We start from the raw sequence: 12,816 nt of genomic DNA, 5'->3' as shown, positions 1-12,816 counted from the left end.
ATATAGCCTCGATTGCCTCGATTAGGGAAAGCACGACTTATAACCAAACCCGCGTCTATGAGCTCGACCTCCGTTCCCAAGAAGAACTCGGAACTTTAGAAATTGTTCTATATATACGGCTGCTGAATCAATTTCTCTCTTTCTTTCTTCTTACTTCTCCATCTATTTCCTCCACCTTTTACATCACTCTTCCATCAGGTGTATTTCAAACCTTATTCAACTATACACCCAACCTTATATCAAGTATATAATATACTCGATCAACATCAAGAGGTTGATGCATCGACCATCAGTCCTCCAACACCAACACCACTACCCACGAAGCCTTACAACACAAACAACACAAGGCTATATACAACAAAGCACGATGACAACCGTGCAATCCTACTACGAGCAGGCCTCATCCTTCGACTGGATTGACGCCATTTCCGGAGATAACGGGGGCATTGACCCAAGGTAAGCATCTATGAATATTTATATACTAATGGATATTAACATCATTCACAGGACATTCAAAGTCCACCAGATGGCATCCCACCGCCATCACGCCGAGTCCGACCAACAAGAGTCGGAAGAAACCCAATCACCCCCACCATCACGACGACCCTCCCTCGACTACCTGCGGACGAATTTCCCGCTACAGCTGGAGCACGAACCTCCACTCTCGAGGCCGAACCTCAACGAATCCTCGCTTTTTGAGCTGCACAACCAAATCAGCCAAGATTACCCGCGAGAACGGAGCTACGCCGACTTGCTCCCCGAAGAGGATCGAGCCTCCGTAACCACGACTTCTACCGACACGGAGTACGAGCGCTGTATGCTCCCATTTTGTGGAGCCCTACCACCACCGTCCGAGGGATCCTCTTCCACCACCACCAACGCCTCCTCCACCACCTCGTCGTCTTCGCCTGGAACCGCAGAGCCTGAGTGGCTCCCTTTGGTTCTTGGGCGAGTTATATCAAGCAAGGCCCGCAAGACATGTCGGGCATTGAAGGGAAAGCTATCTGGGACTTCGACGTGAAAGTTTTGTTTGGGAGGAAAATCAACCTTTGTCTGCTGTGGCCACAACCGACACCGAGTCCATAGCAAGGGGCACTCTTTCCAGCTGAGGGATTTATCCCACAGGGTTTTAACTCAGTTGGTTTTAACGAGGCCCCAGTTCATATATCGCCAATTTGTCTCTACCGCCTCGTCGCACTGTTACTAGCGTTATCCGATTTCGATACCATCAAGCGTTTACATACTGAAGAAGCGAATATACCCACAATTATCAATTTCGATTATGAATATGTAGATATGGCTGTAAGTCGTAGTTTAATGTACAGAACAACGTTGTATAGATCGAAGGCGGTCGGCCCACCTGCCCCGTGTTATCTCGGCAGAGTTGCCTCTCTGCCATAAAGCCACCGTGAACAACTGCGGCCACAGCGCAGCATCAACAACACCCATTCCCCTCCAACCGATTCTCCCACAACTACAGCAAAGATGGATCCCTTTTCCGCAGAGGGCGGTAAGCTCCCCGGCATCTTCTACAAACCCGATCAACGCTAAACCAGCTTCCCCGCAGAGCTCCTCAACATCCACAGCGCCTTCCACTCAGGCCAATACCAGAATGTGATCGACTTCGATACCGCGGCGCTCTCCGCAGAGAACAAGCTTCCCGCCCAAGTCCTCCGGCTCCGCGCCCAGATCGCCCTCGGCCAATTCGATGAAAGCCTCGCCGAACCCTCTATTGAAGAAGACAGCCCTGATCTGTCGGCCGTCAAGGCCCTGGCCTTGCAGTCCACTGGCAAGTCCGAGGCTGCGTTGCAGCTCGCACAGGAGCTCGCCGAGAACTACCCCGAAAACAGCACCGTGGAGGTTCTGGCTGGTACAGTGCTCCAGACTCAGGGCCACAGCGAGGAGGCGTTGGCGCTGCTGTCTAAGCACCAGGGTAACCTCGAGGCGTGAGTCTACCGTCGCAAATGGTCTAGAATACATCATGGAATGTTGATCTGACAATTTGCCTCTTCTAGTGTCTCTATCATCGTCCAGATTCACCTCCAACAGAACCGAGCCGACCTCGCGCTCAAGGAAGTCCAGGCCGCCAAGCGCTGGGCTCAGGATTCGCTGCTGGTCAACGTCGCTGAGTCGTGGGTTGGCATGAGGGTGGTGCGTCACGAAGACATGATATCTGGGGTGAATTGTTTGTGTGCTGACATGTGTATCTGTTGAATAGGGCGGCGAAAAGTACCAATCTGCATTCTACGTCTACGAGGAACTCGCCTCCGCTCCTGGCACCTCTGCACCCCTATCCATCGTCGGCCAGGCCGTCGCTGAGATCCACCTGGGTCGTCTGCCCGAAGCTGAGGCTGCCCTTACCGCCGCTCTTGAACAATACCCTACCGACGTGGAGTTGATTGCCAACAGCATTGTGTTGAATGTGTTGGCTGGCAAGCAGACCGAGGAACTGGAGTCGTATGTTCCCCCACCGCCTCTCACGAGATAGTTCTTTTGTCACTAACCTTCATCTCCCTCGTCCAGCCGGTTACAGCAGGTCCAGCCCGCGCACCCCCTTCTCGTCGATATCCAGGAGAAGAGCGAGTTCTTCGATACCGCGGCAGCCAAGTTCTCTGCCAAGGTGTCATCCTAGAATAATGTAATTGCTCCTCCATATACTTGTTGTTTTGTTTTAATCCAAGCCAGGGGAGCCTGCCCTGCTTGTTTATGAAAAGACACGACCCATTCAATCTTGCACACTATCAATTATCCGTAACCTGGTATGAAAACATAACTACATGTAAAAAAAAAACCCATATCCTCAATCCCACACACCAACCAAGCGCCCGGCAAAAGAACCCCCTTACAAACGCGACCCCAACCACTTCCGCAACTCAATCCCACTCTTCGTCTCCTCCTTGGTCATAGTATAAAACGGCGCATCATGCGACTCATCCTCCGCAACCACAACCGTCGTCTCAGGGAAAACCCCCTTCACCTTATTAGCAAACACCTCAATCGGCGAAAGCAGAATCTCATCCGAGCCCACCAAAAACAACATCTTCTCCGTCTTCACATCCACCCACCACTCCTCCGGCGCATTCAACGGCTCATTCCAATTATCCCTCTCCTCCCCACCCAAATAATCCTTCGACCACTTCTTCAAGCTACTAGGAGTGATAATATCCTTCCACTGATTCTCCTTCATGGACGGCCACTCGGTGCTGAAGTTCACCCACGGCGCATACGCAAACACGCCCGCCAGCGGGGCGTCCAGCGCCACGGGCTCGATCTCCGGGTGCGGGTGTGTGAGGTGCAGCAGTGTTGCGGTGGCTAGGTTTCCGCCTGCGGAATCGCCGCCGATGATCACGTCTCCTGGTGCGCGGCCGGTGGAGAGGACGTAGCGCAGAGCCTCGACGGCCTGGCGCAGCTGGGTGGGGTATGTTGCGTGCGGGGTGAATGTGTAGCGCGGGAAGAAGACTGCGAGGTCGTGGCCGTTGTCGTTCAGGGCGCGGATCATGTCGAGCCAGAATTCGACGTGTGCGGGTGTGCAGGGCAGAGCGAAGCCGCCGCCTGGTGAAGGTTAGTATATCGTGTTTTTTTTATGGGGGGATCAGGTCAGGGGGGTTGGTATTTGGGCGACGAACCGTGATAGTATACGATGACTTTTTTGGCGTTCTTGTTTCCGAGCCAGTGGCCTTCTGTGTCGTGGGGGAGTTGGACGGTCTCGGCATCCAGACCGCGCTTTTTCATCACAGCGGTGTAGACGTCTGATGTGCCTGGTTGGGCGTATCTATAGCGATGTGAGCATTGTGATTTTGAAAATATCTCGCGTGGAAATATGCTCAATTGGACGATTGCGGAGCGGACTATACGTACTGTGCTTGTAGACTGGAGCTTCGATCAACCAGTTTGCGCACCACTGAGGCCACGATGTAGTGGTCGTAGCGCTTAGGGCTAGCCTTACCCCGGAAAACACCAGTGACAGCAGCGTACATCATGGTAGCATACACGGACAGCTGGAGGAAAGGGAGATCGACTTTCTCCCAGAAGCTGATCTTGACGGCCTCCGGTTTAGACATATTTGCGGTTGAAGTGAAAGATAATCCAAAGAGATAATTAGAACAGAAGAACCCACGGAGAGGTTCAGCTGCAAGGAGGCCATGCATTTATAGCTTCTCTCCCCGCTCTCCTTTCGGCTATGTATCGGATCGGAACAGGAGAATTGAGCTGAAAGTCCGATCTTGGCTTTATGGATCCTCCCCGCTCTTCCTGTCCCTCGGCTTTTGTGGGGGAACCTATCGGACGTGGAGCCGCCAGGCGCTGATTGGCTTCATATGTAGATCTGGTGGATCGTGATATGCTCAGGGATTCCTGGGAAGTGTTCCTAGGTCTGTTGGGTATATAGGACAGAGTGGAATGCATGATTGGATGTATAAGTGGGTCTGGCGCAGAGTCAAGAGACGGGTCCTTAGAGAGCTTTTCAGCTGCCATTGCAGATGCTGCGCGCCTTATACCTGTGGAGTAACCCTGGAAGCACATGGTGGATAAGCGCTAAGGCGTGACCGGTGTGTATTGAGGTCCACGAAGCACGGCTCCCATTAGTGAAAATTTGCAAGCTAGTAGAAAATGGGGACTGATCCGACTTGGAGCAATTTTGGGACCTCTCGTTGCTGGGTTAACTGTGGCATCGTAATCTTGCAACTGGATGCCGTTCGTCCGAGGAAGGCGGGTCGAATCATGATATTATTTAGCATGCCTAGCTGAGTGCTATATTCGACGATCCTATGGGGTCCGGATTCTGGGAAGCTAGAAGAGATTTGAATGATGAGTGTAATGAACTTGGCTGCAAGTTGAAGATAGACTCTCGTGTGGATATCATTTGAAGGATCGGAACATTCAGCTGAGGTCTAGCCCCTACCGCCTCAGTCTTCATACCTATGCCTACGAAAGTGTATAGCGCGTAGGGGTCGGTTTCAATTGAACTCGAAAATGTTGAATATCTTGGATGTGGGCTGCCAAACATTAGATTACAACGACACGGACCTTGGGTAATAAGTGCCTAGGCAAAACGAAGCTTTTCATATAGTCGGCCACGTTTATGGCCTTTGAGTGGACTTTTTGGTGGTCTTTTTAGAAGTCTTTCGCCCACAGACATCTTCTTCTTTTATTAAGATATATATGGTATGAATATCTAGGTAGTTTCAAATAGGGGACTATGATTTACAATACTGTAATGGGCCAAAGCGAGGCATTTTCAACAAATTCGATTCCAATTGAAACCGACCCCTGCGCGCTATAGGCACGGAGTATATGGCTCTCCAAGTCTATAGATCATACTGATAATCAATTATTAATCAGAAAACTAGGCTTATTTGAGGTATCCTATGTGGATTCTTGTCCTCTCATTTTGCTTTTGCTTTCCTCTCGCTTTGATATACCGAGTAAGTATGAAGAGATAGAGTAATATTTAGAGATCGTTAAGCATGACCATGCCAATGTCAAACGTGTCATACAGGTAAGGACTTAGCCTCTATGTCGTATTCGCTATTGACGAACGCTCTTTCCTTGAGTGTTTCCTAACTTCCGGCGCAGGTCTGTCAACAAAACCATAGCCTTCTTACGACTATCCTTCTCACATCATCCTCATTCAAGGGCCACTTGCCCACTCTGAGGTAGCAACTGCTACATTTGCGAACACATTCATCTGTTAGATTCACCACACGAGGGAAATTCTCCCCATTCTCATCGCACACGCGATCAGGGGAAGAATTCAAACCAAGAAAGCCGAATCCTCCGGGATATGAGGCATCCCCGGTGGACAAGCATCGCGAGATCCATGGCCTCCAACTGCAGTTTACATCGCCCTATTCAGAAGCACGAACCATCTCTACCGCGATGTGGACTTCTCGTATAATGATTCGGAAAGTGAAGTCCAAGGAGATTTGACAATCTCCATCCATAGACATGGGCGAATTACAATCGAGCGTTGGAGAAATCCAACAACTTCTATAGGGTCTGCGAATCCGTTTTCCTTCACAAACGACGGACATTGTTCTGAATGCTACACCCAATTGCAGAAGAACCACAGGGCATATCATCTTGCCGTTCCAAGACGTATGTCTCCGGTAGAATAAGTAGGCAGAGATGAATCTCGTTCGATCGTACGACACATTGGAAGAAATTGCAGCTTACATACGGAAAATCCATTTCACTATGATGACTACTTCTTCTACACGATGAAAGCCGGGTCACTATTGATACAGAGACCGGGCACTTGCGGACGCAGTGGCACAGAATGTTCTTGGAGATCATTTTGGACGATGACAAGGGACTGAGCGCTTCCATGCTCGGCATCGGTTGTTTCATTGTTTTTCGTTCTCCTATTTGTTCATACCAGAATGTCATCATTATCCTCCATGTGCACTTCACAGGTTTGCGCCGATCGCAGAACGGGTTTTTTCATCTTGACGCCATAGATTAGAAATTGACTCGTGATCATTGACTTAATTTGCCTCACCGGACGCAGTCAAATCACAGAATGCCTTGTAGGTGGTGAAGACATCATCGTCGCCCTCGCCGCTGCCAGTGTTCTCGATGGCACATTCGGCATTAGCGCCGACGAAGAACACGTAGCCCTCCTGGACCTCCTCGGTCTTGTTGCCAACAGTAATCTTGCCTTTGCCACGGGTGCAAATCAGGATGCTTGGGCCAGTGATACCGTCGAAAGTCACCTTGGCACCCTTGCGGTTCAGATCGGACTTGACAACGCTGAATTCATCGATGGGAGGGTCGTAGAGCATCGCGGACGACGCGCTCGAGTATGCAGTGGCATTCAGGATGGCGTACGGGTAATCTGTAGCCTGGAGCTTCTGCTCCTCGATGGGTGCGTAGGAGTAGGTTAGCATCTGAGTGAGAGTATCCACATCCTTGAATTTTGGCGTGAAACCCGCTCGCACAACGTTGTCCGAGGAAGCCATGCACTCGATGATATCGCCAGAAATGTATGCGTGAATATCGTCGGCCTTCAAGAACATAGCCTCACCAGGCTGAAGCTTGACGAAGTTCAGGAAGAAGAAGACGAAGAGGCCAATGTCGTTGGGGAACTGTCCGTTCAGACGCTTGGCGAGGGCAGCCAGCTCGGTGGGGTTGGTAGGATTCGTTTCCATCTCACCAGACAAGATTGCGAAGTTGTCAGGGCTGGTCTCTGCGATCGAAATCAAGTCATTGCAGGCTTTCTCGACCTTCTCGGCTGGGGACTCCATGAGGACAGTGAAGAGCGAGCGTAGCGCTTCTTTATTCTTTTGGATGACAGTGGCATCTTCTGAGTTCTCATTGCCCTTGACGAGCTGTTCAAATTCACTCGCTGCCTGTTCGCCAACCAGAGTGCGCAAAGGCTCCACAGCTTGCAGGAAATGGGTGATCTCTGCGAGAGGACGGAAGCCACAGACACCCTCGAAGGGAGTGATGGCAATGGTCATCTCGGGCTTGTGATTATCATCTGACAATTGATCAGCTCTGCATCCAGAAGCTTGTATCTTGAGCCTGGTCTCAATTAAGACTTACCGGGATAGTTCTTGGGGTCCCGTGCATGAAGCTGCTCTGCAAGCTTCTTATTGGGGTGGGCCTGGATACTGAGTGCTTTACGGATAGAAAGCACCTTGAACAGGAAAGGGAGCTTGCTTCCAAACCGTTCACTAATTTCCGTTGACAGAAGAGCCTGGTTATCTTGGACCATGTCGAGGAGAGTACGCTGAGTCTCGACATCTTTGGACGGAAGAGACGGATGAGTACCCATCCAGAGCTAAGAACTTATGAGCCCATGTCCAATATTACTTTGAAGTTTTGACTTACTTCAGCATAGGGCTTCTCAGCCTCGATGGTGAAATCTGGAGCAGCTGTTGTGGCCGCATACTTGGCTGCTGCCGACTCTTGGCCGACCTTGCCTATGGGAGATCAGTTGCGGGAACCTAGTATCGTAAGTTCATACTAACTCACCCCAATCGTAGCTGTTAACGCCTGAGAGGGAAGCTTGTCAGCCATATTTCTCTTCAAGACATAAGATGTATCTCAATACTTACCGCATTGCAGTCTAAGTAGTGGTACCTGCATCTTGAAATATGTTTGGGAAGAAAACAGAGGGGCAACCGGTTTGGCCGGTTTTGAGATTCCCCGCCAAGCCTTCGGTGAGAGATGTTGGGCAATGTCTTCTATGACACACTAATCGTACCAGGTTGGATGGATACAGGGGGAAAATGGAGTTGATATAGCTCGGGAGATTTCCTGCTTTTTGTTGCTTCGCCAAAGATGTACGGAGTGTCCTAATCTGGTCATTCCTAATCAGGTACGGAGCTCCCCGGTCCATGTAGCTACTTCCGCAACCATCCTAAGCTGGGACCAATATCGACCTCCGCATCGAGACTCTCCTCATAAGCTACCTGGAGTATATTTATGGTACATCCCTTCACAACAAATCGATCTACTGAAAGACAACCACGATGTTGATACAGCTACCATGTTATGGCCCAAAGTGGCTTAGCGTATCGACCCCGACCGCCCGGCAGTCGGAGAGGCGTTATCACCGCGTCTCCAGCCTTCAAATCAACGCCCTTTTGAGCAAACACCTTGGAGTCGGAGATCTAAAGACCGGATTTCTGGGAATCTACTTTTACTTCCCTGAAATTTGCATACGCAGTCTTGCTAATCGGACCAAAAATGTCTCGCAACCGTCCCCGTCCTAGGGACAACGGCTTTGGCAATAACGAGGAATTGGAGCTCTGGACCAAAATTTGCCAGGATATTCGAAAATCCAAAGACAAATTTGATCAACAGACTTCATTATCGGCTCAAATCAAAGCTTTGGTAGACAAGATTGCCCATGATGGAAACAGTGAGTTCCCCGCACTTCGAAGTAGATCCCTCGGCCCCCAACACAAAGCTCCGATATGCGCATCGCTGTAAATGATACGACGCTGAGCTCATGATGGTATCGCATATACTGATATTGTATCTTCCAAGCAGAACCAACCATGGCCGAACACGATCAACTCGATAGCTGGCTGCGCCTGAGCCAGAAGCTCAGCGAAGACGAGCGCGCCATCATGCAGGACGAGCCATGCGATGTAATTAAAAATTTAGAACTGCTTACTGCATTGCGCAAGGCATCCGAGGCCGAGGCGCCGCCAAATCGATCCGCGTCATTCAACAAATCCCGCAAGAAAAGAAACGAAGTCGAAGGCTCGGTGATCGATTCTCCCAGCGCCTCGGGGGCTGATAAGTCCGCACGCTCGAAGGGGGCTGCTCCGCGCAGTGCGAGCGTCTCATCAAGTACACAAGCGCGCGAGGGCGGTCGCCAGGATAATATCATGGTCAAGATCGAGGAAGGGTCATCAGAGGGGACGAAAGGCACTGCCGCGGAGCGGAGTGGTCTGCTGGTGGTGGGCGCCCAGGTCGTGTTCAAGCACAACAAGAATAAACAGGGCGTGGAGGGTGAGGGGATCCAGTGCATAATCAAGGCTGTTACGGGCGACGGACCGAAGAAGCGGTAAGTGTCGGGTTCCGTTTTGTGATAGGGTTGAACTGACGGGTCCATGTTGTATTTTCAGATATGACGTGCAGGATCCCGAGCCAAATGAGAATGGTGAACAAGGGGCGGTTTATAAAACCACTGCTGTGTCTCTCATTCCCATTCCACAAATCAATACGCACTTGGCTGCGTACCCGGCTGGCAAGCAGGTCCTTGCGCGATATCCAGATACTACTACCTTCTATCGTGCGGAGGTGATGGGCTCAAGGAAGGATGTCTACCGCCTCAAATTTGAAGGCGAGGAGGACGATAAGGAGATGGAAGTTGACCGGCGTTTCGTGCTGGATATCCCGGGCAAATAAGTCCATTCTGTTTCTACGAACTGATGTGATGATGATACCAATTAAGCGAGGCGCTATCTGGAGTTCGAAGGCTTACCATGGATATGGGTGCTTTCATCTTGACTAGATACTTTAGTGAGAAAGAACAAAATCTTTTCTAGAACTTGAAAGGTTCTATTTATATTGATTTGAAATATGTCCAGTATTGCCATGCAGCTCGATATTGCCAATGATGCACGTAGTCCAATAGCGCAATGAATTCATGTTCAGAAACTTCAGAACTCTCCAGGGCTGCCACACGAGGCGTAATGTAAGGTCAAGAGCCTCGATCAAGAGATCGGAAATAAACTTATCCGGCTATCTTGTGCTATACACTAGAGAGCCTACCATCCAGGTCTCCAGAGAAGCGTGCAGGGTGAATAGAGATGTTGGACTCCGGTGAAATCTGCTTAACCAATATGTATGTATGACATTCTCTTGTATGGGCAGATTGTCGGCTCTGGTTCTTACAAGTTACATACGGCTTAAGCTCGGATGCTCCACTCTATTGTTCAAGTCGGAGACGCGAGCTGTCAGCATTGAAAATGGCCGTACCATTTCATTTGCTAAGAACGTTCATAGTGCAAGGTTCTAATGGCGTGGCGTTTGGCGCGATTGTTTGCGGTATCATCCTCGTCCCGATGTCGGCTGTCAAGTTAATAGATAGGCGAAAAGACGTCACTTCGGAAACACCCAATTTGTGTATACATATGCTATCTGACCAGCGTATACCTAGATGGTCATTCTATAGTTTATAAAATGTTAAACCCCGATACCACATTGTAATATCATGAGAAGTTCGGAAGGAATGAAATCCTGACTAAAAATGCTAATCCACCTGCCGCGAGAGAATGTGCTAGAGTAAGCGGTGACATCGAGATGACTCAGCTTTCTCCTCGTGGAGGGCTCCCGACATGCCGAGGGAACATTGCCGACATAATCTACGTTGCAGTTGAACTCTTTCCTTATCACAGACTCGACTTGATTTCTCAATCGGTTTGATGCATTTGCGCTACCCAATCCCCACCCCTGCACTCTAGACCTCCTGCAGCAAGTCTCACACGCACCTTCGGAATACCCCGCCTCTCCGCCAACAGTCGCAATGGCTGATCTACCGGCCCACGCCTCACCCAAGCTCCCCCGCAATCGATCCCGATCAGACCAGATGGACTATCGGACGATGCAAGCCAGGGGAGCAGCGTAGCAGGCGACCATACCCCGGCTCTACCAGAGTCATTGCTGTCACCCGCATTCACCCCACCTGCCACTCCCGGCGGCACACTGAACATAGATCTGAATCCCACAGCAGTCCTACATCAGAACCAGGCAGCAGATATTCACCATAAGAGCCAGCATGCTAAGGGCCCCAAATTACTCCCACAACTCCCAGCAGTGGAATGTATTGTGCGCGCGCGAATCCCAACAACCAATGGAGCGGAGATGTTCCTCCATCTCTACCATAATGATCTAGATGGAAAAGAACATTTGGCCATTGTGTTTGGAAATAACATTCGCAGTCGGAGTTTGGACAGCGTCAAGCCAGGGGAGACGGAGATGGATCGGATGATCCGCGGCGCGTACGTGGGGAAGTTGCATCCGGGCCGAGTCAGCAGCCGATATGATGACGAGCAAGGTGGATCAGTGGCGACACCGACGCAAGTCGAGCCACCTCTGGTGCGAATCCACTCGGAATGTTATACGGGAGAAACAGCATGGTCGGCCCGGTGCGATTGCGGCGAGCAATTGGATGAGGCGGCGCGCCTGATGTCTTTCCCGGTCGAGGATCTTGCTTCTGATGCACCACCAGAGGTTCAGTCACTCTCGTCACAATCGACGGGTGGTGTAATTGTTTATCTGCGACAAGAAGGTCGCGGAATCGGTCTTGGGGAGAAGTTGAAGGCATATAATCTCCAAGATCTTGGGTCCGATACCGTGGAGGCAAACCTTTTGCTCCGGCATCCGGCCGACGCCCGAAGCTATGGACTGGCTACGGCCATTTTGCAAGATCTGGGCTGTGGCGCGGATACCATTCCAGAGGGCATTCGTTTACTCACAAATAACCCTGATAAAGTCCGCGCTATTGAGGGCCACAACCGGGAAGTCCTTGTAAAAGAGCGGGTGCCAATGATTCCACTAGCATGGCGGACTGGCGGCCAGAGAGGAATCAAGAGCTCTGAAATTGAGGGATATTTGAAGACTAAGGTACATATGCAAAACATCATACATTTTGGGCATGATATTAACATTTCTGCCTCGACAGATCTCGAAGATGGGCCATATGATCCAATAATTATCCAGTATAGCCTCGAAACTTTCCTCTTTCTCATTTGCCGATTCTGCTTTCTTTCTTGCATTGGAATATCCAAAAGCCTTTGTATACGATCGACACGACCGAACTTTCTTTTTTCATTTATGCATATTCCTGATCTTTCTGGTTTGTTAGATACGGTGCTGTTCGTACATGTTTTTCTGGTGTATCTTTGCGGCTGCCCGATACATACCTACATGTATTCTTGTTCTCGGCCTCTTTCGGAAATGGGAGATTTTATCCATAGATATATCGCACTTGGTTGGAACAAACACAATATTACTTTCCTATTGCTTTATAGAGCGGGCTGGACTAAGCTATAGTCACGAGGAGGATGCCTCGTGGTAGTAATCCATATTCATTCCCAGACTACCTACCAAGGACTAAACATGCAAGTGTGCAATCCCCGAACGTATTCACAATGGACTCTGTTTCTGCCAAGGTTCATTTCAAGGTAAGATGCAACCAAAGCTCGTTTTTGCTGGTTCTCACCTGCTGTTTAAATGTACCTTATCTTGCCTTCTTGGAAGGGCTTTCCTAGATTACGCGTGCGCGAATAAATAGGCATATGCTCACTGGGACTCACATGTATATATGATTGTTAGATCTCATAGCGTTGTATA

The 12,816-nt window shown here is 50.0% G+C and overlaps 6 protein-coding genes across 6 annotated transcripts; 4 read left to right on the top strand and 2 right to left on the bottom strand.

Annotated features, from left to right (window-relative positions):
- Positions 1 to 367: 367 nt before the first annotated feature.
- On the top strand, positions 368 to 1,021 carry N7457_000472 (uncharacterized protein; the record flags this gene model as incomplete). The annotated part of the gene is made up of 2 exons (XM_057171540.1): positions 368 to 456; positions 508 to 1,021. 2 exons carry the CDS (start codon positions 368 to 370, stop codon positions 1,019 to 1,021), a joined length of 603 nt encoding a protein of 200 aa, XP_057035443.1.
- Positions 1,022 to 1,485: 464 nt separating this feature from the next.
- N7457_000471 (putative Coatomer subunit epsilon) lies at positions 1,486 to 2,632 on the top strand (the record flags this gene model as incomplete). The annotated part of the gene is made up of 5 exons (XM_057171539.1): positions 1,486 to 1,510; positions 1,568 to 1,946; positions 2,016 to 2,151; positions 2,219 to 2,457; positions 2,524 to 2,632. 5 exons carry the CDS (start codon positions 1,486 to 1,488, stop codon positions 2,630 to 2,632), a joined length of 888 nt encoding a protein of 295 aa, XP_057035442.1.
- Positions 2,633 to 2,842: 210 nt separating this feature from the next.
- Positions 2,843 to 4,061, bottom strand: N7457_000470 (putative 6-hexanolactone hydrolase; the record flags this gene model as incomplete). Its single annotated transcript, XM_057171538.1, has 3 exons — positions 2,843 to 3,552; positions 3,627 to 3,772; positions 3,859 to 4,061. 3 exons carry the CDS (start codon positions 4,059 to 4,061, stop codon positions 2,843 to 2,845), a joined length of 1,059 nt encoding a protein of 352 aa, XP_057035441.1.
- A 2,424-nt stretch (positions 4,062 to 6,485) lies between these two features.
- pmi1 (mannose-6-phosphate isomerase pmi1) lies at positions 6,486 to 8,091 on the bottom strand (the record flags this gene model as incomplete). The annotated part of the gene is made up of 5 exons (XM_057171537.1): positions 6,486 to 7,480; positions 7,546 to 7,783; positions 7,834 to 7,925; positions 7,978 to 7,998; positions 8,061 to 8,091. 5 exons carry the CDS (start codon positions 8,089 to 8,091, stop codon positions 6,486 to 6,488), a joined length of 1,377 nt encoding a protein of 458 aa, XP_057035440.1.
- Positions 8,092 to 8,694: 603 nt separating this feature from the next.
- On the top strand, positions 8,695 to 9,867 carry N7457_000468 (SAGA-associated factor 29 family protein; the record flags this gene model as incomplete). Its single annotated transcript, XM_057171536.1, has 3 exons — positions 8,695 to 8,869; positions 9,001 to 9,523; positions 9,585 to 9,867. The coding sequence occupies 3 exons, from the start codon at positions 8,695 to 8,697 to the stop codon at positions 9,865 to 9,867; spliced, it is 981 nt and encodes a 326-aa protein (XP_057035439.1).
- An 844-nt stretch (positions 9,868 to 10,711) lies between these two features.
- Positions 10,712 to 12,175, top strand: N7457_000467 (GTP cyclohydrolase II; the record flags this gene model as incomplete). The annotated part of the gene is made up of 3 exons (XM_057171535.1): positions 10,712 to 10,746; positions 11,046 to 12,087; positions 12,146 to 12,175. 3 exons carry the CDS (start codon positions 10,712 to 10,714, stop codon positions 12,173 to 12,175), a joined length of 1,107 nt encoding a protein of 368 aa, XP_057035438.1.
- Between the last annotated feature and the right edge of the window lie 641 nt (positions 12,176 to 12,816).

The sequence above is a fragment of the Penicillium paradoxum genome, assembly GCF_028828445.1.
Source record: "Penicillium paradoxum strain IBT 22861 chromosome Unknown utg000002l_segment0_segment0, whole genome shotgun sequence".
NCBI lineage: Eukaryota > Fungi > Ascomycota > Eurotiomycetes > Eurotiales > Aspergillaceae > Penicillium > Penicillium paradoxum.
The sequence above is the reverse complement of the archived record's forward strand: the minus strand, read 5'-3'. Positions and strand labels throughout refer to the sequence as shown.